This window comes from Erpetoichthys calabaricus, unplaced genomic scaffold (assembly GCF_900747795.2).
Source record: "Erpetoichthys calabaricus unplaced genomic scaffold, fErpCal1.3, whole genome shotgun sequence".
NCBI lineage: Eukaryota > Metazoa > Chordata > Cladistia > Polypteriformes > Polypteridae > Erpetoichthys > Erpetoichthys calabaricus.
In genome coordinates this window covers 1-21,714 of record NW_026261625.1, presented here as the reverse complement: position 1 = coordinate 21,714, position 21,714 = coordinate 1, and the positions used below count along the sequence as shown (strand labels likewise).

The window sequence follows — 21,714 nt, the reverse complement described above, 5'->3', positions numbered from 1 at the left end:
CAGTACTTGTTTATAGCATTTGTGTCATGTCAGGCAGCACAATGGTGCTTAAATGGGGAAATGGCAATGGGCTGTGCATAAAGTCCTTGGATACTCCTTTGTTTGTATGTCTGATGTTTACCAGACAGGAGGTGTTCTGACTGGAATAAAGTTTCATTTTTTTAAACCTTGAGAGAAAAGAATCATTTCTTGATGGGGTTCTTATTTCAATTTATATCTTTACATGCAGTGGCCAGGCTTACCCGTTGCTTGCTCCTTTTCAGAAAAAAAAGTAATTGTTGATGTGACTTTCTCTCATCTCAGGCCTGACTGTCCTGCTCGTCTAAAGCAGGGGTCTCAAACCTGGTCCTGGGGGCCCCCCTGTGCCTGCAGGTTTTTGTTCCAACCAGTCTCTGGTTTTAATTGGACTCCTGGGCTAATTACAGTGAGTGAACTGTTATTTCCCCGAGTTCTGTGTTTTGGGAACAATACAGAAATTAGAAAACTAAGTTTGGTAAAAAAATGTACTAAGTAGTTATATGGGAATAATGTGTTTTTGTTTTCTTTTTAACGATAGTTTCATCTTGATTTTCATTCAGCTTTTCCAGGTGTTGTAATTGTTTAATTAATCCATTATTTACTAATTGGTGAGTCTGACGCTAAAATAGGTGCAGCCTTTCACGATTCAGTGTTGCTTGCCTGGGTGTTTGCTCTGCTCGTTTTTAATTATCATTATTAAGATACAATGAAACTACACAGAGAATGGACAAAATATAATGAAAAGAGAGTTAAACATTTAAATCTATAGCAAAAACAGAATTATTTCTAAGTTTCTTATAAATGTAAAAAATCATGCTGCTCTGCTTTTCTGAATGTATAATAAGAGAATAAAAAAAATACCAGCTAATTAAAAGAGATCAGTGTTATCAGTAGTTGTCACTGATTATGAATCTGGTTGAAGCAAAAACCTGAAGCCACAGAGAGCCCCCAGGACCGGGTTTGAGAACCCCTGGTCTGAACGACATTTCAAGCAGGATCTAAGCCATCTCTGTTTTTTTCTTTGCTGAAGTTCAAGCCATATTAAAGATTCTTCCATAAGCCCGTGCAACTAAGAGGTCTTTCTGATGGTGCCGCACAGTTTTTGTTTCTTAATATAGTCCCTTTAGCTTGATTTTTTTTTCTTTTTCTAAACGTTGTCTCTGTATCATAGGATTTTAGTGGCTATATTTACTGTATCTTTTTTAAATTAAGAAATTTTAATAAGAAAAGATCATGTTAGAGTAGGTAAAATACCATCCCTTCAATCAGTACAACCATTATTCATTAAATTGTAATTAATGCTGTAATAAGGTGCTATATAGCGCCCGACCCGGCACAGACTTACTCAGAGGCACGTGTAAAATAAACAGTTTCTTTATTTTTCTTCAGCTGGAGGGCACGTCTTCCCCGTAATCCCTCCAGCCACAACACAGTCCCACAAGCACTTATTATAGCACAAATTACACTTTTCTCTCCACCTTGGCACCACCACTCCTCCTAGGCAACCTCGTCCTCTTCCTCCCAATTCTTGCTCCTGAGTGGTGGATGCTGGCCCTTTTTATAGCCCACCCGGAAGTGCTCCAGGTGCTTGATCACCTGCGGCTAATTGCACTTCCGGGTGGGGCTGCAGAGATGTCCAGGTGGGTTCCTGGCTCCATGCAGCACCCCCTGGCGGCCACCCCAGCTCCCCACAGGGTTGTGGAGAACTCCATCTCCCAGGAAACCCTGCAGGAAACTGAGGCACCATCGTCAGCCAGGGAGGCTGCCACCAAGCGTCCTGGAGGAGGTAATGAGATGTCCATAGCTGCTCCCCCAGAACATATACAGAAGGGGCGTTCCAGCCAGGCATGGGACCTGGCCGCCTGTCACAATGCTTAAAGTCATATTTTCCAGCTTCTGTGTGAAGTCTGTGCATGCTTGATTACACTTGGGTTTAATCTCCTAAATCACTCTTTACCATCTGCCTGGATCCTTTTATTTATGGAACTCGTAATATCTCACTGAGGTCTATCCATCCATCCCTCTATTCACTCCTCCACCTACTCCTTCAGTTCTTCACCCACACTTCCATACATTATGTGTCCAGCAGGGAGCAAGCATTAGGCCGTTTGTTTACAGTGCCATCACAAAGCCACAACAATGACAAATCAACCACAACAACAAAAAAAGCAATCACAGCACGCACTGATAATAATTTTGTGCTTTGCTATGCTTTTCAGAATACACTCCTCAAGAGGCTGGGCAGCAAGAGCCCATTCAATAATGGCAGGGTGAAAGCTGCTGTAACAGCCAGGGTTCTCTCCCTGTTTCTCGGTATCTCTGGTAGCTGAGGGTGAAAGGGTTTTAGAGGGCCTCATTTCAAAAGTCCCAGGGTGGTGCAGGTCATCAGTTGTGATGCTCCAGCAAGTCAGGGTTTCAGCAATGGTAAGATTCTCGATGTCAGGGTGTGGTAACACTTTTTTTGTAGTTTTAAAATAATATTGTTTTAGCACAATAAACCATCTGATGTCTAATTAGGACAGTACAATTAAAAATACATATTTTATGTGAAATAGCAGTATTTAATAAGCAAGTTGTGTATATTGTGTTTTGAGGATCACAGACTTGCACAAGAGAGAAGAAGGTGAGTCCAGGTTTCTGAGAAAATCGGTATATTGAAGTTTGTACATGCTTGATTATTCTTGGGTTTAATCCCCTAAATCTCCTAATGTAGTGAAGACAGGAACAGTCTCAACATTTATTCAAACGGGAGCTGTCACTTCAGCACATAAAAAACACTGCAAGCAAGCAGTGACATTGATCATCCTGCATAGCTCGCTTCTTCAGATTAAAAGAACAGATAGCCTTCCTCGTCAGGTAGAGTCCGTGGCTACGGATCGGGCTCATTCTGGACGAGTGAAGACAAAACAAGAGAGCAAAGCCAGGTCAGTGGCCATTTTTAAATGTTCCCCTTGACAATCATTGCGTGACAGACATCGAGTTCATTGGGTGAACTTGCAGTTGAACCAGCAGTGGACAACCACCCCTGCCTGTTTTAACAGAGTTGCAGAGCAGTTTGGCATTTGTCGATCTCCGCTGGGGGCAGGTGCGAGGTTCACTATATGAGTTCAAAGATTATTACATATAAAGACCACAGTAGCATGATAAATATTGATTGATCTTTCTTGCTGCCTACAAATATCTCCAATCCTTTATCTGGACTATCATTTCAGACATCCTGCCGTCTCTCCAAACATTCCTTGACACATACCTTCATACTCTTTTCCTTCAATTCATCCATCAGTTTTCCTCTTGCTCTTTTCATTCTTTTATCCACTCTTCCATCCTTCGATCTCTCCCTTCACCCACCCCAATTCCTAACTCCATACAACCACCATCCCCATTTATCTCTTCATTTGCTCTTCTTTCTCTCTTTTAGTCCTTCCCCTCTATACCTTTATGCCTCCATCCATGCTTCCTTCCATTCATCACATTATGTTGCATTACTTTGTTTGAGAAGTACATCACTCTTTTATATATGGGAGTCTCAGACATAGTGAAAGGGGGTATGAGGCCTCCAAAGATGCTCTACAAAATAGGCCAGGGACTTCACTAGCATATCAAGAAAAGACTCTCTCCAGGTTATCCGGTGCCCAACTGATACCTGCAGGCTGCAGCCGACTTAGGTCTTAAAATGGTGAGCTAGCTTTACAAAGTCAAAATACACAAAAATACTTAAGAGAGGGACAGGAACCAATAAAACCTCTGGCTTGATGAGACAAGTCCACAAATAAATCTTTATAAATTAAAATATTTATTATTTAAATGAAAATGCCAAAATGACACAAAGCCAAAAGGAGGCAAAAAGGATGTGCCTAAAAAAGTAATCCAGGGCAATCAAGTCCTAATATGTAATCCAGAAGTAACAAATCCAAAAAACAAAAGAAAATAAGCAAAGGCAATACTCACAAACTCCTACATAAACTCCGTGATCCACTGCTGAGTTCTTCTCTCTGGCTGAATATAAAGGCAGAGGGAGGATCCAGCTGCAGTGACATCAGAGTGGCCCCTCCTCCTGGGGCTCCACCCACAACCTGTAAATGTTAAATAGTAAAACAACACAACAAATTGCATAAAAAATATGAGTAAACAAAAATAACAACAAAAAAAAAACCACAATAAAACACAACATAAACATAAGTTAGGAAAAAAATCCTGGCTGTAACACAACACATTCCTTCATGCCTCCTTCCTTCCCTCCATTAACATATTGACTGCTGGACCATTTATTACCAGGATGCTGTAGTATATGTCTATGAATATATGATAAATAATTAACTCTGTCAAAACTTTGAAAATGTAAATACATCCAATGAAAGATATAAAGAAACGGTTACTTTATTTTCAGCAGCAACATGACTAAAAGACTGCATTTGACTGAGGGTCCTTGAAGCATGACACCACACAGAATGCAGACTTAGAAGTATGGGTGTCACAAATATAACGCATTTCGTTGCACTCTCCATGCCTGTTTCACACAACACATTTGGTAGCTGGTGACTGTATGTGCTCAGTGGGTGGCAGAATGCCCATGGAGGACTATGCCAACAGTCGTGACAAGCTGAACACCTTGTGGAGCTGCTATCCATATCAGTATCAGAGCTACAGGTTTCACATTTTTATTGTCTCAAGCACTGTCATTATCATGAAAATATTAGTTTTGCCACAAATCCAACTGTTTCAAAACATCAGCAGCCTTATACCTTTCTCGCAATGACATAACAATGGATTGTCTCTTAGTCAAATTACTTTCTGTAAGCTGTTGCTGCCAAAAACATTCTGTGACTATCCCCTAGATGGCAGCATTGTAATAGGTAAACGTAATGCGGCAGCATGCTTGCTGTGACTATAGTGGCTGCACACTGAGGTGTGAGTAATATCGTACATCACGCCCTGACAGCTCAATGATGTATGAGTTAACTCGTACCTCATGTTACAAATTTTAATACCTCCATCTTTTTTCCCAATTTCTCTTCATCTATACATCCATTCATTAATCATTTCATTAATCCATTCCTGTATCCATCCTTTCAACCATCCTTTCACCTCTCCATTCCTTCAGTCCTCCATACTTTTATTCATTCGTCCATCCCAAAGTTCTTTGTTCATCTACCCTCCCATTCATGCTTCCACTCATCCATCCCTCTATTATTTCCTCCTTTACTCCCTCCATCCTTTTGCCCCTCTATACCTCTTCACTCTACTGCAGGGTTGCTTGACTCTGTGACCCTTCAGGACGCAGCATGCCATTTTCCATGGATGTTTTATTTAGATCATAGAATGCCGTGAACGTCAGAGGACTGTACTTGTCCTAAGTTTTTCTGAAAAAATCCAAAAGGGGACAAAGGAGGTCACTGTGAACACTGCCTTCTAACATTTCACAAAGAAGTCAAACGATCATTACTACCGATGAAGGAGTTGTTGATGGGGCAGGACAGGAAAGTCGACAGATTGGGTGGGGACAATGACAATGAATATGTGCGATGTAATGGTAAAATGACAATGAGGGACACTGAAAAGGGGCCTGTCTTTAGCATGAGATCAGATTCTGAAAAGACTGGACAGAGAGTATTTGAATTCTCATTTCCCAAGACCCAACCTTGAGATATTGAGAAGCCTGGGTTCAGACTCACCCCCTGTGGATGATTTAAGGGCTTTGAAGAAGGTCAGGAGGTGTACATGAAAGTGTGGTAGAACCAGTTGGTGAGCCTCATTGATGCCAGGACACTATCTGCAGTCTTTATGGACATAAATAATGAAAGCACTTTGGACCCATGGGTTCAAGTAATGGTCATAATATTTAGGGTATTAGTGACATAGGAATAATGAGAGCAGATTTGCTTATATTTGCTATGATATTGTATTGGACACATAGGAATAATGAGAGCAGATTTGCTTATATTTGCTATGATATTGTATTGGACACTTCCTATCCAAATATGAAATGGGTGGGATAAGAGATGACACCCAGCAGGCTCTGATTTTATGTTTCTTATTTCCCAGTGGACGTTATAAACTGCCTGAGCAGTGGGCTAATGTGCCACACCAATGCAGAATGCATGAACACAATCGAAGGCGGCTTCATGTGCATCTGCAAGATGGGCTACAATGGAAATGGAGTCAACTGTGCCGACATTGATGAATGCAGCAATTCCCTGAGCCAATGCCCTAAAGAGGCCACCTGCGTCAACAGTCCGGGAAGTTACACCTGCATGTGCAAAGCTGGCTACTCTGGCAATGGATCTGAATGCCACGACATTGACGAGTGCCAGTCCAGCAATGGTGGGTGCCACGTCAACGCAAACTGCCTAAACTCTGCTGGCAGCAGGATGTGTAAGTGCCTACCTGGCTTCACGGGCAATGGTTTCAATTGCACAGATATTAACGAGTGCTCCACCCGGGGGATCTGTCACTGGGATGCCATTTGTACCAACACTCCAGGCTCATATTCATGCAGCTGCAAGCCAGGCTTCAAGGGCAATGGCAACTACTTGTGTCTGGATATTGATGAGTGCTCAGATACCCCTGGCCTGTGCCCCACCAACTTTGGACATCAAGGATGCAAAAATATGCCTGGCTCTTATGAATGCCTTTGTGTCAAGGAGTACCAGGCCAATGGAAACATCTGCAGTGACATTGATGAGTGCTCCACTAACTTTTGCAGCCCCTTTGCAAACTGCGTCAATCTTCCTGGTTCTTACTCCTGCACATGCAAAACTGGCTTTATTGGCAACGGATTAACCTGCGTGGACATCAATGAGTGCACTGGCACCAACAACTGCCATCCCAATTCCACATGTGTCAACTTTCTAGGCAGTTTCAGCTGTACTTGTAATACTGGCTTCACGGGCAGTGGGCTAACCTGCACAGATATTAACGAGTGTACCCGGCCAGGCCTCTGCCCTGCCAGTTCCACCTGTTTCAACACACAAGGATCTTATCTCTGCCAGTGCACTCAGGGGTTTAACTTCACTGGTGTCAAGTGTGAAGACATCAATGAGTGTGCCCAGAAACAGTGCAGCCCGCAAGCTTCCTGTCTCAATCTGCCTGGCTCCTTCATATGCACCTGCAACCTGGGCTACGTGGGCGATGGCCTCACCTGTGATGACATTAATGAGTGCACTTTTAAGGAGCGGCTGTGCCACCTGAACGCAGTCTGCTCTAACCAACCTGGCTCCTACTCATGCAGTTGCCAAGTGGGCTACTCTGGAGATGGTACTTCACAGTGCGTTGACATAAATAAATGTGCAGCAGGAAATGGGAGCTGTGGCACAAATGCCATGTGCGTGAATACTGCCGGGTCCTTCTTCTGCCAGTGCACCAGTGGCTACCAGCTGATTAATAACACCCTCTGTGTCGATGTGGATGAATGCCAGAAAGGTGCTTCCATCTGCCAGGCTAACGAGGAATGCATGAACACGCCTGGATCTTACCAGTGCAAGTGCAAACCTGGCTATGCCAAACAAAATGGAGTCACATGTATAGATGTTGACGAGTGCCAGGGCAAACCGTGTGATGCCCTTGCATCTTGCTTTAATACCTTTGGGTCTTTCGTTTGCACGTGTAAAGCCGGCTCTACAGGAAATGGCTTGAAGTGCACTGATATTGATGAATGCAGCCAGTCTAGTGCTTGCCACTCTCATGCCTCCTGCACCAACCTGCCAGGGAACTTCTCATGTCAATGCGCTGAAGGGTTCGACGGGAACGGCTTCTCCTGTGCAGATAAAAATGAGTGCACTCTAAGGAATGACACCTGCCCTCTGGGTACTGTCTGCCTAAATTCTGCTGGATCCTATGCATGCTCATGTTTAAATGGCACTCTGGCACTCAACGGGAGCTGTGTGAGGCCACTTGACAACTGCATACCAAAATGCAACCCAAAAGCTCTGTGTCACCAAGCGGGTCAAGTGTTCCAGTGCGTCTGTGATTCTGGCTTTGAGGGGAATGGAGTCCAGTGTCAAGATGTGGATGAGTGCAAGGAGAATGTGTGCCTGGACCGCCAGATGATATGCCTCAACATACCAGGCTCCTTCACTTGCATGTGTAAATCAGGGTTCACCCTCAATGGCACCTCTTGCCAAGGTAAGCTCACTTTAACCAGATGGGAAAACCATACAGCAGCTTGAGTTATAAAACAATGTCAAACATTTGCAAGTTGTTACTAGGGACGTTAAATGGTAATGTATCATTTTAATGTTTCATTCACATACTATCTCAGACGGTGTGTTGACACAGCGGTTCATTTTGCACCTCAATATTGCCTGCCATCAATGGAATGCTTTTTTTATGAAGAGTTTCCTTCATGGATGTTGTTTGGTGTCCGCTGTCCAATGTAATGCTGTCAGGTCCATTGCATTTTCTGTCTGAACTTCCCCGGCATGAACTGACACAATTGTTTGGATCAGCAGTCTGACATGGAGACATGTCATTATATGGGATGGCAAAAATAATTTATGCACACAAAATAACAAAGTGTACAAAGACACTTAATCGCTCCTCAGAATTACAAAAGAAAAGTCACAAAATATTCTAAAGACTAAACCACATCATTCCATATAAATTTGTTTCAGTACTTTAACCTTCCGTTTTACAAAAATACAACACTCATTCCAAAATACTGGTGACACCACATGCAAATATGAGCACTGCAGCAACCATAGCCAGAATCTGGAAGTGGTGAACTTGGCACCCGATGAGCCCGAGAAATAACAATGAGTTATAAAAACCGATGCCACGGCCATTTAAAATAATAGTATGAATCCTGATGGACATAGACTTCCAGGACTTGTCACTGTCCACTGCCCAGGATAAATTCATGACCCACATGATGCTAAATAGAAGAAAGACATTTTAGAAAACTAATGGGTATTCTGTGGAGATAATGAATCTGCTTGTAGTCGTGTTTAATTTTGAGTAATGGGGAATTAAAAATCATGATAAATAAACCCCAATCTGAGTGCCGAGGGAGGAAGGAGAAGCCTGTCTAACCAGCTCAGCCACCTCAACCCTAATGATCAATGGTGGGTTACAGATGTCACAGCTAACTCACCCCAGAGTTAACTTCGCACCCTGCCAAACTAAATGATGAATTACTGGAAGATTAGCAGATTTGACCTGAGCTACAAATAACCTGAAAGGCACCTTAATGACAGGGACTTCTCTTGAAACTGCCCCTGTTATTAAGAAGAGTTATGTGGAAAAAGCAATGGAGGACAAAGTGTAAAAAAATGTCATTACATATGAGACTGTAATACTCATTGGATGGGTGCTAACACAGGGAAGCTCATTTAAGTCTGTGCAATTAAAGGTGATCATGTTGCTCCCCAAACCTGACACAGGCATATGCAGACACAAATCTTGCAACACACATACTTTTATTTAGCTATGGGAAACTCTTCCCAAGCGTTTCCCACCTCCAACACACAGTACAGTGAATAAGCACTATAATAAAGCACATATCATTTTGTCTTTGTCTTCTTTTCTCTGTCTCTTCTCTTCCTCTGTCTGCTTTGTCCTCCACCACCCAACTCTGGCTCCTGAAGCAGTGGCAGCAGGCTTGTCACTGCCTGATCTGTGGTGCCCGTGGGGACTCATGTTGCAAAATAAAAAAACGTGGATTGAGCATGTTTTTAATAGTAAAGTTCTGCGCATGCACATGAATACGCATGCAGCTCGGTTTTTCTTTGTGTGTATGCATGTGCAGATCGGGCAGGCACTGCAGATCGGGCAGTGACAAGGCTTCTTTTATACTGCACCCGGGAGTACTTCTGGTGGCCCGTTACTGTGGCCCGGAAGCACAGTGAGGCAAAAACCTGACAAAGTAGGTCTTCACAGTCCCTGCAGCACCCCCTGGTGGCATCCAAACAACCCAACTCCCATGAAGCCCTGTGGGAATCCGAGGCATCGCTGCAAACCAAGGGGGGCTGCCATCTATTGCTCTGGGGTAGATAATGCCCTGTGCAAGTCTTCTCGCCCAGTCCTTCCATAACACAGGTAAGGGCACTGGTTGTCCGCCACAATGTGTTTTTGCCCAACTCACTAGTATTTGATGTGGACGATTTAAGGAAGCAGACAACTGAGGACCTGTAAAGGCCTCTGCTTCTCAAAGTACCCTCTGATGTTCTCATCCTTTGATGCAGTTGTGCATCTGGCCATTTTGATTCTTCTTCTATGCCCTTTTTTCTCAAGACAGTACTGGACACCTTTAAATTAAATCTTCAGTTTCTTGGAAGTCTGTAATGAATTAACCTTAATTTTCTAAAACAACAACAGCCAAGTGCATTTCTTGAAAAAGCTACCTTGTTTTGGTGATTTTTGAACCCAGAACTGAATTTTACAACAGAAAGAATGACGATTGACTTGCTTTATTGAACAGAATAACATGTTTCAGGTGAGATAACACAAAATAGAGAAGTTCCTCTAGTAAACAGTTGGCTTTTAAACACTGTGACATTAAAGGGCACTGTCGCTCCTCTAACCCGATAGACAGACATCCAGGACACCAGGTAAAGTTACTACAAGGTATTTTAACTCCTTTTTCTCTTTTATAAATGCCTCTAAGCATTCCAGCCACCATACACAGGCAAGGAATAAGAATCACAATAATAAGTACAATAATTACACGCAATTCTCTCCTCCACACCTCCCAGCAAGCTCTATCTTCTACCTTCCAACACTTTTCTATTGCATTTTAAATTACACAAAAATTGTGTGCTGTAGTGAAAAGCAATTGATCATTTAGTTAATGTTTTTTAATTATGACACGATAAAACTGCCAAAACCAAATGCACTGTGCACATTGCAAAGTGGTTAACACATTGGATTGCATTTAATTGTGGCACAAATAATCTTTCATATTACACATTTATTCATTCATTCAAAACCTAATTCCTTAATTTAATGAAGTTATAGTTAAAGAATTAAATATTTAATTGAATTGGTTATAAGAGAGGGTGGCATGGTGGCGCAGTGGGTAGTGCTGCTGGCCTCGCAGTTGGGAGATCTGGGGACCTGGGTTCACTTCCCGGGTCCTCCCTGCGTGGAGTTTGCATGTTCTCCCCATGTCTGCATGGGTTTCCTCCGGGTGCTCCGGTTTCCTCCCACAGTCCAAAGACATACAGGTTAGGTGGATTGGCGATTCTAAATTGGCCTAGTGTGTGTTTGGTGTGTGGGTGTGTTTGTGTGTGTCCTGCGGGGGTTGGCACCCTGCCAGGATTGGTTCCTGCCTTGTGCCATGTGATGGCTGGGATTGGCTCCAGCAGACCCCCGTGACCCTGTGTTCGGATTCAGCGGGTTGGAAAATGGATGGATGGATGGGTTATAAGAGAGGAGACAGACACAGAAAAAGGTTTGGGGCTCCACCATAATATAAGGCAAAGAAAACATTACTGATCTTTTTAACAAAGATTTTAGCAAAATCTTTTCAGACATAAATCCAATACAGAACTAAGACAAAGATGGCCGTGCTCTAGTTATATGGGTTCCAGGAAGGAGGGGGAGGATCCAGCAGGATGGACCACGGAAGTGACATCATTCTGCGGAGAGAGTAAAAGAAGGTATTAGACGACAGTGCCACCTCTTGGTTTGGCAGGAGGTTACCATCACCAGAGCCTTTAAGCTGCCTCCCATGCGCACGCACGTGACACAGTCATTAACGACTTATTTGAATCATTAATCCATGCATTTTCCAAACACAGTTATTCCAACACAATACAAGTTCATGGAGAAATGTCTTCTGTCCTGCAGTGAAAGCTACAAGGCTAGAATCACCCATGGACAGGTCACACCAATATAGCTTAGAGCTGACAATCAGTCTAACCCAAGGGTGGGCAACGTCGGTCCTGGCGGGCCGCAGTGGCTGCAGGTTTTCGTTCCAACCCAATTACTTAATTAGAAATCAATCTTGCTAATCTCAGACCTTTAATCTTAAGGCTTATTTGTCTGCAATGTTAGGTTCTTAAATTGTCGATTTTTTCTTTTCCAAGGATATCATCCAAATGATAAGAATCCTAAAACGGATGAGTGATTTTCAAGCCGTCACAGTTTTCTCTTTAGTGTTTTATTAAACTAGATAGTGCATGATGAATCCACACAGGTGTTAATAGAAACAAGTTTGATGGAGAACTGCTTGGATCTTTGTCATTTGCTTCTTATTGCCTATAAGGAGCCATTAAAAACATTGTGTGCAGCTGTTTAAGACTGAAATAAGCAATTAAGGGTGGGGAACCTTAAGAAGCGAGACCACTAAAATGAAGTATCAAAATGTCACTGAGTAATAAACGCTTCATCAGCAATAATTGACTTCTCATTAAGAAACAGGGTTGGAGCAAAAACCTGCAGCCCCACTGCGGCCCTCCAGGACCGACATTGCCCACTCCTGCTCTAACCTGTCAACTCTGGGTGTGTCAAGAGTACCTGAAAAAAAAAGCAAGTATGGGGAGGACTTTCAACATCCACACAGACAAGGCTGGGATTTGAACTTTGATCCTTGGAGGTGTGAGAGAACAGCTCTTAACTACTGTGCCAGCAGGCCACCCTACAAATTCCACTTTTTTCCATTTATTTAGGTGGCCCAGTTTAAAAATGTTTTTCACAAATTGCGTTTGTTAAATATTTAATTTCTAATTCCAAAGTGATGTTATTTACATTTCTGCAGTCTTGTGTAGTCTCCAGATCTAATGCATTAAGAAATGAATATAAGAATAAAGGACGGACAGAATGTCCTCCCTTGAAATGACCCTGAAGGAAAATCAGAATATCCTTCAAATATGGGCACCCAGGAAAGTCTTGGCAGTTAGGGCCTCTTTGCCCTGTCAATAGGTGGTGATTCTGAGATACCCAAAAAATTTATCAAGTTTTTATAAACCGGCTTGTGTATCTTTTGCTGCTGGAGTATGTGAATTTCCCCTTGGAAATCTATCTATCTATCTATCTATCTATCTATCTATCTATCTATCTATCTATCTATCTATCTATCTATCTATCTATCTATCTATCTATCTATCTATCTATCTATCTATCTATCTATCTATCTATCTATCTATCTATCTATCTATCTATCGTTTGTCAGTTCTGCCTCTTCACAAGCCTAGCGCCATGCCAATTCTGAAGTACTTCACTGAGACAGCTGGCATGTGGCAAATAATGAGACGGCAGATATTGGTGGGACAGTATGCTTAGAAAAGTGGCCAGCGCTCATATCACCTGGCAAATGACAATAACAAGAAGCTGCCTTGTTCAAAAACCTTGAAATGCATTCTTTGATTCTTTTTTTTGTGTTTTAGATGTGGATGAGTGCCAGCTCGGTGTCCAGCGGTGCAGCTCCTTTGCAGCATGTACCAACTTGCTGGGAGGTTGCCAGTGTAAGTGTTTGAATGGATTCACAGGAGACGGATTCAACTGCCAGGGTAAGCTCTCATGGCTCGTGACGACGCCTGTGTGCTGTGTGCGTGTTTTTGTTAATTTAGGTGAATGTAGCATGGCACTCATTCTGCTGCCTCTCTGTTCTTGCATTCTGTTATTTGCTGTTCCCTGCTCTTCCTGTGCTCCTCCCATAGTCCGTGCCTTAACCCAAACCCCTGAATGCATGGATGGCTGACTTTTTACTTATGGCACAGTTACCTGATGTTTTCCATTTTAATGATATAGACATTGATGAATGCCAAAGTCAAAATGGAAGATGTCACCCAACGGCAGCCTGCGTTAATACACCTGGAGGTTACCTCTGCACCTGCCCTTTAGGCATGACGGGCAATGGGACAGAATGCTGGGACATCGATGAGTGTGCAGAGGCTGAAATTAATGACTGTAGTCGATACAGCCTGTGTGCCAACACAGAGGGATCTTACACATGCCAGTGTGCCCCTGGCTTCCATGGAGATGGCTACTCATGCACAGACCTAGATGAATGAGCCCAGGCCTTCACATGTGACAATGACACAGAGTGCACAAACACCCCGGGATCTTATGTGTGTGCTTGCACCCATGGCATTATGTACCCAGTGGGGGTGTGCTTTGGCCTTCTTGACTCAGTAGGTCGAGCTGCCCTTGATCAACATGCAGACTGCACAGCAGTGAAGGGTTCCCTCTACTGCAGCTGCCAACCTGGCTTTACAGGCAACGGTACCTACTGCTATGATCTGGATGAATGTTCTGAAGGTGGCACAGTTTGCCATCCTATCTCTATGTGTCACAACACCTTTGGATCATACTGGTGCCAATGCCTGGAAGGCTATGAAGGGAATGGCACTGCCTGCTATGACATAAACAAGTGCCATGGAAATGACACCTGCCCTGCCAACAGCACTTGCGTGAATGTGGCTGGTGCCCATTTCTGTCAATGCAGCCCTGGATTCACAGGCAATGACTCTCTTTGTGAAGATATTGATGAGTGCCTTTCATTTCATGATGATAGTCCCTGCACCAATGGCTTGTGCAACAACACTGTGGGATCCTTTCAGTGTGTGTGTGATCAAGGCTTCCAGAGCAATGGCACCTCTTGCACGGATATTGATGAGTGTATATTGGGCCTAATAAACTGCGGCAACCACTCGATCTGTGTTAACACTGCTGGCTCCTATGAGTGCTCATGTCACCCAGGATTCACTGCCAATGGGACAGTCTGTATGGACACGAATGAATGCCAAGTACAAGAGACCATGTGTCATAGTGATGCATTCTGTACCAACACACTGGGATCCTTCCTCTGTCAGTGCAGAGATGGCTATCAAGGTGATGGGTACGCCTGCTCAGATGTCGATGAGTGTCAGGTGGATGGCATCTGCCCTTCTGATTTCCAGTGTTCCAATACAAATGGCTCCTATCACTGCTCCTGCCTACCTGGATTCAGATGTGATGGGCATTCATGTCAAGATGTTAATGAGTGCATTAATCAGACTGGACCATGCCACCTAGCGGCCACATGCACCAACCTACCAGGATCCTACAGCTGTGAATGTTTAGTGGGCTACTCTGAGGATGGACATTCTTGCAGAGATGTAGACGAGTATTCAACACGAGAAAGTCTCTGTCACAAGCAAGCCACATGCAGAAACAGCCTTGGCTCTTATCACTGTATCTGCAAAGCTGGCTTTGGGGCCAGTGGGGCAAGCTGCATTGATATCGATGAATGCCAGCAAGAGAGAGGACGCTGTCATGGGCAGGCAGCTTGTGTGAACACTGTGGGCAGCTACTATTGTGTGTGTGCTCCGGGCTTCACTGGCAATGGAAGGTCCTGCTTTGACATCAACGAATGTGAGGAACGGCAGCCCTGTCCACCAGGAAGCAACTGCATCAACTTGGGGGGCTCCTACACCTGCACGTGTGCAGCCAGCGCCCCCTGTGGCCTGCCCTTGGTACACGGTGTGTTGTCTCTGTCAACTAGATTTTCTTAAGGTTTTTCTGGTTATTCTAAGCAGACAGGATTCTAAGTGCTTCAGTAAATGAATGGACGGGTAGACATAAAAGACAGAATGCATTAGAGATTCCCATTGAGAACACATTTTCCTTAATTCTTATAAAGCATTCACGGTAACAGGGATGGGAATTGAAATGAGGGGCAGCATGCAGATAAAGATAAATCGTTTTGTAGATTATGGTGATTTCAAAACGCGACTAGGAATGCTTACAAAGCACCAAAGAGACTTTAGATTAACATTTCACAAAAGGTGCTTCAAAGTCAATCTCTGAGAGTGACACCAAATACTTTGCTTCCACAGACAAGTAGGTAGTTGCATCTGTCAATACAATGTGTTCTGTTATCATGAATTCATGAAGAAAACTGAGCCAAGATTATATTGTCTATAGAATTTAGGGTTTGGAAACAGGTTAGTAAAAATATATTACCTATCTATCCCTTACTGAACCTGCCTGATTTAGTTCAAAATCATGGTGGACCAGATCCTCTCATGGCAGAATTGGGCACAAGCCGCATATCTCTTATGGAGGTGTTGCCAGTCTATCATGAGCCACACTTAACCCCACACATTTGCATTAGGCCAGTTAGGGGGTTTTGGGGAAGATGATGTTACAAATAAGGACCCACAATTATCCTTTAGAGGCCTAGGCCTAAACTCAAAAAGGTATGAGGCCTAAACGTAGGAAAAGAAGAACTGTGCAAATCTGATCAAAGACATTACTATCTATCTATCTATCTAAAAGATTACTCCTATATTTTATTAAATATAGAAAAAAGTTCAAAAACAAATCTGGATTAAGAAAAAAATCCCAAAGTGCCAAAAATGCAAACAACATAACTAAAACAAAATATATGAAGTAAGCAAAAGTTTCAACCCATAAAGCAAACAAAACCAAATATAAAAAAATGCAAAAATCAAAATATTAATTTAAAATATTAATAACTCCTGGCTGAATCTTATCTAATTGTGTGGAACTCCTCCATGAGACTGAAGAAGAGCTGCAGTTCTGTCTGGCATTGCACACCACAAGTTTGCTGATTTAGGCAACAGTTTCATCCACTTTTACAGCACTGAATCCAACGGTGTGGCCAGACTGGCCAAACTGGGATTTAACCCTAACCCTAACGTTTGTGTCTGAAGTATATAACACCTTGTAGGTGGGTGCAGACTAATTTTATGTCTGGGGAGCTTACATATAAATATAAATATCATGTTCAAGCATTAATTAGGCTTCTGATTCATCTTCCATGCACATTTTGTTTTAGATCTTTTTTATGGTTTTTTGAGCTTATTAATGACAATAAGAAGAGCACATTTCAGTCAACCCCTGAGATGGACTGGCGCCCTGTCCTCAAGGATTGCTCCTGCCTTGTGCCCACTGCTACCTGGGATGAGTTCCAGCTCCCATTGACCCTATTGGAGACATAGTAAGTTAGAAAATGATGTGACATAACATTATACTCAAAATTAGACTAGTAAAACACTCCAAACATGAATGTATAAAATTACAATACATTAAATCATCTCTTTCCGAAAGAGTTATAGGTAAGGAGTAGTTATAGTTAGGATTCTTACATATGATTAAGATAAGCAGTGACTATGAAGACACACTGTTGGCATTAGCTTGTTGAACCCAAGTCATCGATAGTCATAGACTCAGATTGACTAGGGCAAATAAAGACACATTACAAAAAGAACTAGTGCAAAGGGCATCATGCCGTTTTATTTCTAAGCAATGAATGTGCGCACATGTGCAGAATGTTCTTCAATAATTAAATAACCAGGGTTCATGCAGGTTAAAATCCATATAAATAAATGCATCCATGTTCAAACTGAGGGGTTAAAATACAGTCGGGATATGTTCCCTACAAGAATCACAAGCCTCAACGCTTCCTTCTAAAACAATATCTCCTCAGCTCAACCTTGAAGGTCTCCTCAGCAGCAGGACAGGCCTGATGGTGTTCAGAGTCAACCTTTAAATGCCTTGTGCCCCCCACCTTCATCCCTCCGTGTCCTTGGGGACCCCGTGAGCTCTGCTCCCTTTTCCCTCCACCATCTCTTGATGTCCGTGAGACTTCTCGGAGTGGTTGGTTGCTCCAGATCCTCTGCAGCATTCAGCAGGAGTTACCATACCCTCAAAGCACCACTGCTCCATACTGAATGTTTCTCCCTGACCGCCCAGCCCCTTCTCCACTGCACCAGCTGCCATGATCCTGACTTTCCTTCTTTTCTTTCTTTTTTCTCTTGATGTCACCTTTGGCTTTCTCTTTTCTTTTTTTTTCATTCCCTTCACACTCTCCTCAGACTCTCTTTATACTACGGTGGGTGTACAGGCATTAATTACGATACCCTGAGAGCCAATGAGGAAATGTGCTGAACTGTTTGCATTAGCGTATGAATGTGTGAGCAGATCTAAGGGATCTGGAGTGACTGCAAGTCCAATATTATCTGAAAAATAAGAATGTTCTTCTAAACTGTTCTTCTAAATAATGCTCATTTATCTAGACAGAAACTCTTCACTAAAGGACAATGAGACAGTTTGGTCTTTTTAACACTGGCACTTTTTATGTGATAGAATAATAAATGGTTTTCCAAAAATGACCTAAACACATCAATGGAATACAATTCACAACAAATGCATTGGATTATCGTTATGTGATAAACTTTAAGTAAGCCTTATATGTTAAACATGTCTGAGTGGAGTCTATCAGTTTAACAAGACTCATAGTGACCATCAAGAAGTAAGACAGCAGTTATGAAATTCTTATATAACAATCTCAATGTCAAGGCTTTGAAGGTAAATGCACATTAAATACACATGCAGCCACTTTTGTGCTGAGGGGCATCCATACAGTCACAATGAAAATGATATGGAAAAACAATAGAGCAACAAATTGTCACCAAAGCTTGCTTTTTCTGATTGGTAGGTCTTTGCTTCCACACAGTATACTGTCTAGTTAGAAATACCAACAGATCCAATATAAGCTGCCATTCACAACCTGTCTCAAATACTATAAGCATACATCTCCCTAACTTCAGCTCACCTCCTCCAGAAGACGTTCTCATCACAAGGGACAGACTATATAGAAACAAATACACATGACGTCACATTCAGTAGGTGCAAACAGCACCCTCTGAACTAAACAAACATGCACCCGGCCTACGGTCATTGCAACAATCTAAACAAGGACAGGCCATTCAACATAACAAAACTTGCCAGTCCTCTCCATTTCATTCTTCCAAATTAACATCAAGTCGAGTTTAGAAGGTTCCTAAAGTCCTACTGCCCTACCACACTACTTGGTAGCTTACTCCATGTGTCTGTGGTTCTCTGTGTAAAGACAAAACTTCCTAATGTTTGTGCGAAATTTACCAACAACAAGTTTCCAACTGTGTCCCCGTGTTCTTGATGCACTCATTTTAAAATCACAGTCTTCACCCACTGTACTCATTCCCTTCATAATTGTAAGCACTTCAATCATGTCTCCTCTTAATCTTATTTTGTTTAAACTGAAAAGGCTCAGCTCTTTTAATCTTTCCTCATAATTGAACCCCTGTAGCCCTGGAATCAGCCTAGTCGCTCTTCTCTGGACCTTTTCTAGTGCTGCAATGTCCTTTTTGTAGCCTGGAGACCAGAACTGCACACAAGACTCAAGATGAGGCCTCACCAGTGTGTTATAAAGCTTGAGCAGAACCTCTTGGACTTGTACTCCACACATCATGCTATATAGCCTAACGATCTGTTAGCCCTCTTAATGGCTTTTGAAAGCTATCTGGCAGCTGATAGTGTCGAGTCCACTTTGACTTTTAAATCCTTCTCATATGAGAATTTTAAGACCCCCATTGTGTATTCAAAGAGAACATTTTTACTTCCTATGTGTAATACTTTACATTTACTGGCATTAAAGTTCATCTGCCACCAATCTGCCCAAGCCTGTATGCTGTCCAAGTCTCTCTGTAATGATTCAACAAAATCTTGATTATCTGCTAATCCTCCTTTCTTGGTATCATCTGCAGACTTAACCAGCTTGTTACTTTATTCGTATGTAAATCATTTATATATATCAAAAATAGCAGGGGCCCTAGCACTGACCCCTGTGGAACACCACCACATGAGCCAATTTTGAGAAGGTTCCTCGTACCATCACCCTCTGCATTATGTGTCTGAGCCAATTCTGCACCCATCTAAAAACATCACCCTGAACTCCCACTTCTTTTAGTTTGAAGCCCAACCTCTCATGTGGCACCTTATCAAATGCTTTCTGAAAGTCAAGATAAATAATATTATATGCTCCACTTTGATTGTATTCTTTAGTTGCTTCCTAATAGAATTTCAGCATGTTAGTAAAACACGACCTCCCTCTTCTGAGCCCATGCTGACTGTTCAGTAAATCTCCTGCTCTTGCCATGTGCTGCTCAATCTTTTCCATAATTATTCCTTCTATTAATTTACCTGTGATGAACATTAAGCTTACTGGCCTATAGTCATTTGGATCTGCCTGGTTACTCTTTTTATAAAACAGGATAATATTTGCCATTTCCCAGCCCTTCAGAATTTCCACAGTGGTCAAATTACATTGAGCCTCCATCCAGCAATTTCAGGCAGCTGCTTTTAAAAAAATTATAAAGACAACAGAAAGCTTGCTCCATTTTACTTCCTCGTATACAAAGTACAGGGAAAGTATTGTAATCGTCCAGAAATCTGATTTCGATATTTTGATGAATCTCAATGTTTTAGACCTCCCTGAGTCTGATTTACTTTGTCGTAGGAAAAGTATTGTAATTGTTCAAAAATTCGATTTTGAGATTTTAATGAATCTCAGTGTTTTAGACCTCCCTGACTTTCTTGTATACAAAGTACAGGGAAAGTATTGTAATTGTCCAAACATTTGATTTTGAGATTTTGATAAATCTCAACGTTTTAGACCTCCCTGAGTCTGAAAATTCCATTTTTGGAATTATGTCTGTTTGTCTGTGTGTGTGTAATAATTGTTCAATATATTATTAATTTGATTTGATTTGTTGTTGATGGTTCTTTGATGTACATAATATAAAAATATAATCATTGTGTTGCGGTTTCCTCCTCAAATATCCATCCCCATATCTGAGTATATGAGAAAGTTTAGGGGAGACCATTTTTGATTTTTTAATATTTTTTTTGACGAAATCAAATATGATTGTCTTCATCAGTTTTGATGCATCAGTCCATCAGGTCTCATTGTTTAGCTAGGTGCTAAGTTGTCCCAGTATCTCCTTCTTAAAGACTTCTGCTTCAACTGCATGTCTTTGTAGTTTGATCCAGAGTCCCATTAAACAGAATAAATAGATACAAAGGAAAAAAACACTACCTATGTGAAAGACATCTAAAAATTTGGTGAGTGCAAGTTTTTCAGAACTTTGTATTAGCGGTCCATTTACTTCTATTTTGCTTCAACAATAAACATTACCCTATCATACAATGACCCTATCTGTGATGACTGACAGCTGTTTTGCTCCCACAGAAAGTCGCCTTTACCCTTATGGAGATAATGTGGGTGACAGGACAGTCCAGCCAACAGGCCTTGATGTAAATTCTCCCTTCATTGATGCTCCAATGGGAATCCCATTCCTCGGATCAGTGTGGGACAGGGTATATGTAAGTAGAGATGGAGAACACAAGCATTTGCTGCCTGCCTCTTTGCATTTGCTTGTGTCCAGTTGTAATAATGGGGTCCTTCTGAAAGACACTGAACGAATGAGACTAAATAAACCAGTCTTTGATTTCATATTTAAGCCAAATCATTTTAAACTTTTCCTCTAAGGCTACATGTAAGAATGGCACTCTAGTCACAAAACCTAAATGATGGAAATCCAAGCTTATACAGAGCCCTCCATAATGTTTGGGACAAAGACACATCTTCCTTGATTTCCTCCTCTGCTCCACAGTTTAACATTACAAATCAAACAATTTAAACGTGATTGAAGTGTACATTGCAGACTTTCATTTATGGGTATCTGCATACACTTTGGTCTCACTGTGTAGACATGACAACACTTTATCTACATAGTCTGCCCATTTCATGGCATCATAATGTTTTGGACACAGAAATGACAGGTCTATTAAAGCAGTCATGTTTAGCACTTTATCACATATGCCTTACATGAAATGACTACTTGAAGGCTGCAATTCATAGACATTACCACATGCTGAGGATCTTCTCTGGTGATGCTCTGCCAAGCCTCTAATGCGGCCAGCTTCAGC

At 42.1% G+C, this 21,714-nt stretch overlaps 2 protein-coding genes across 2 annotated transcripts; both read left to right on the top strand.

Moving 5' to 3' along the window:
• Positions 1-6,127: 6,127 nt before the first annotated feature.
• On the top strand, positions 6,128-7,895 carry LOC127526477 (latent-transforming growth factor beta-binding protein 4-like; the record flags this gene model as incomplete). Its single annotated transcript, XM_051922024.1, has 1 exon — positions 6,128-7,895. A coding segment is annotated over exon 1 (1,755 nt), but the record flags the coding sequence as incomplete, so codon positions are not given.
• A 6,153-nt stretch (positions 7,896-14,048) lies between these two features.
• LOC127526476 (latent-transforming growth factor beta-binding protein 1-like) lies at positions 14,049-21,108 on the top strand (the record flags this gene model as incomplete). Its single annotated transcript, XM_051922023.1, has 3 exons — positions 14,049-14,178; positions 14,416-15,417; positions 20,975-21,108. Coding segments are annotated over exons 1-3 (1,266 nt in total), but the record flags the coding sequence as incomplete, so codon positions are not given.
• Between the last annotated feature and the right edge of the window lie 606 nt (positions 21,109-21,714).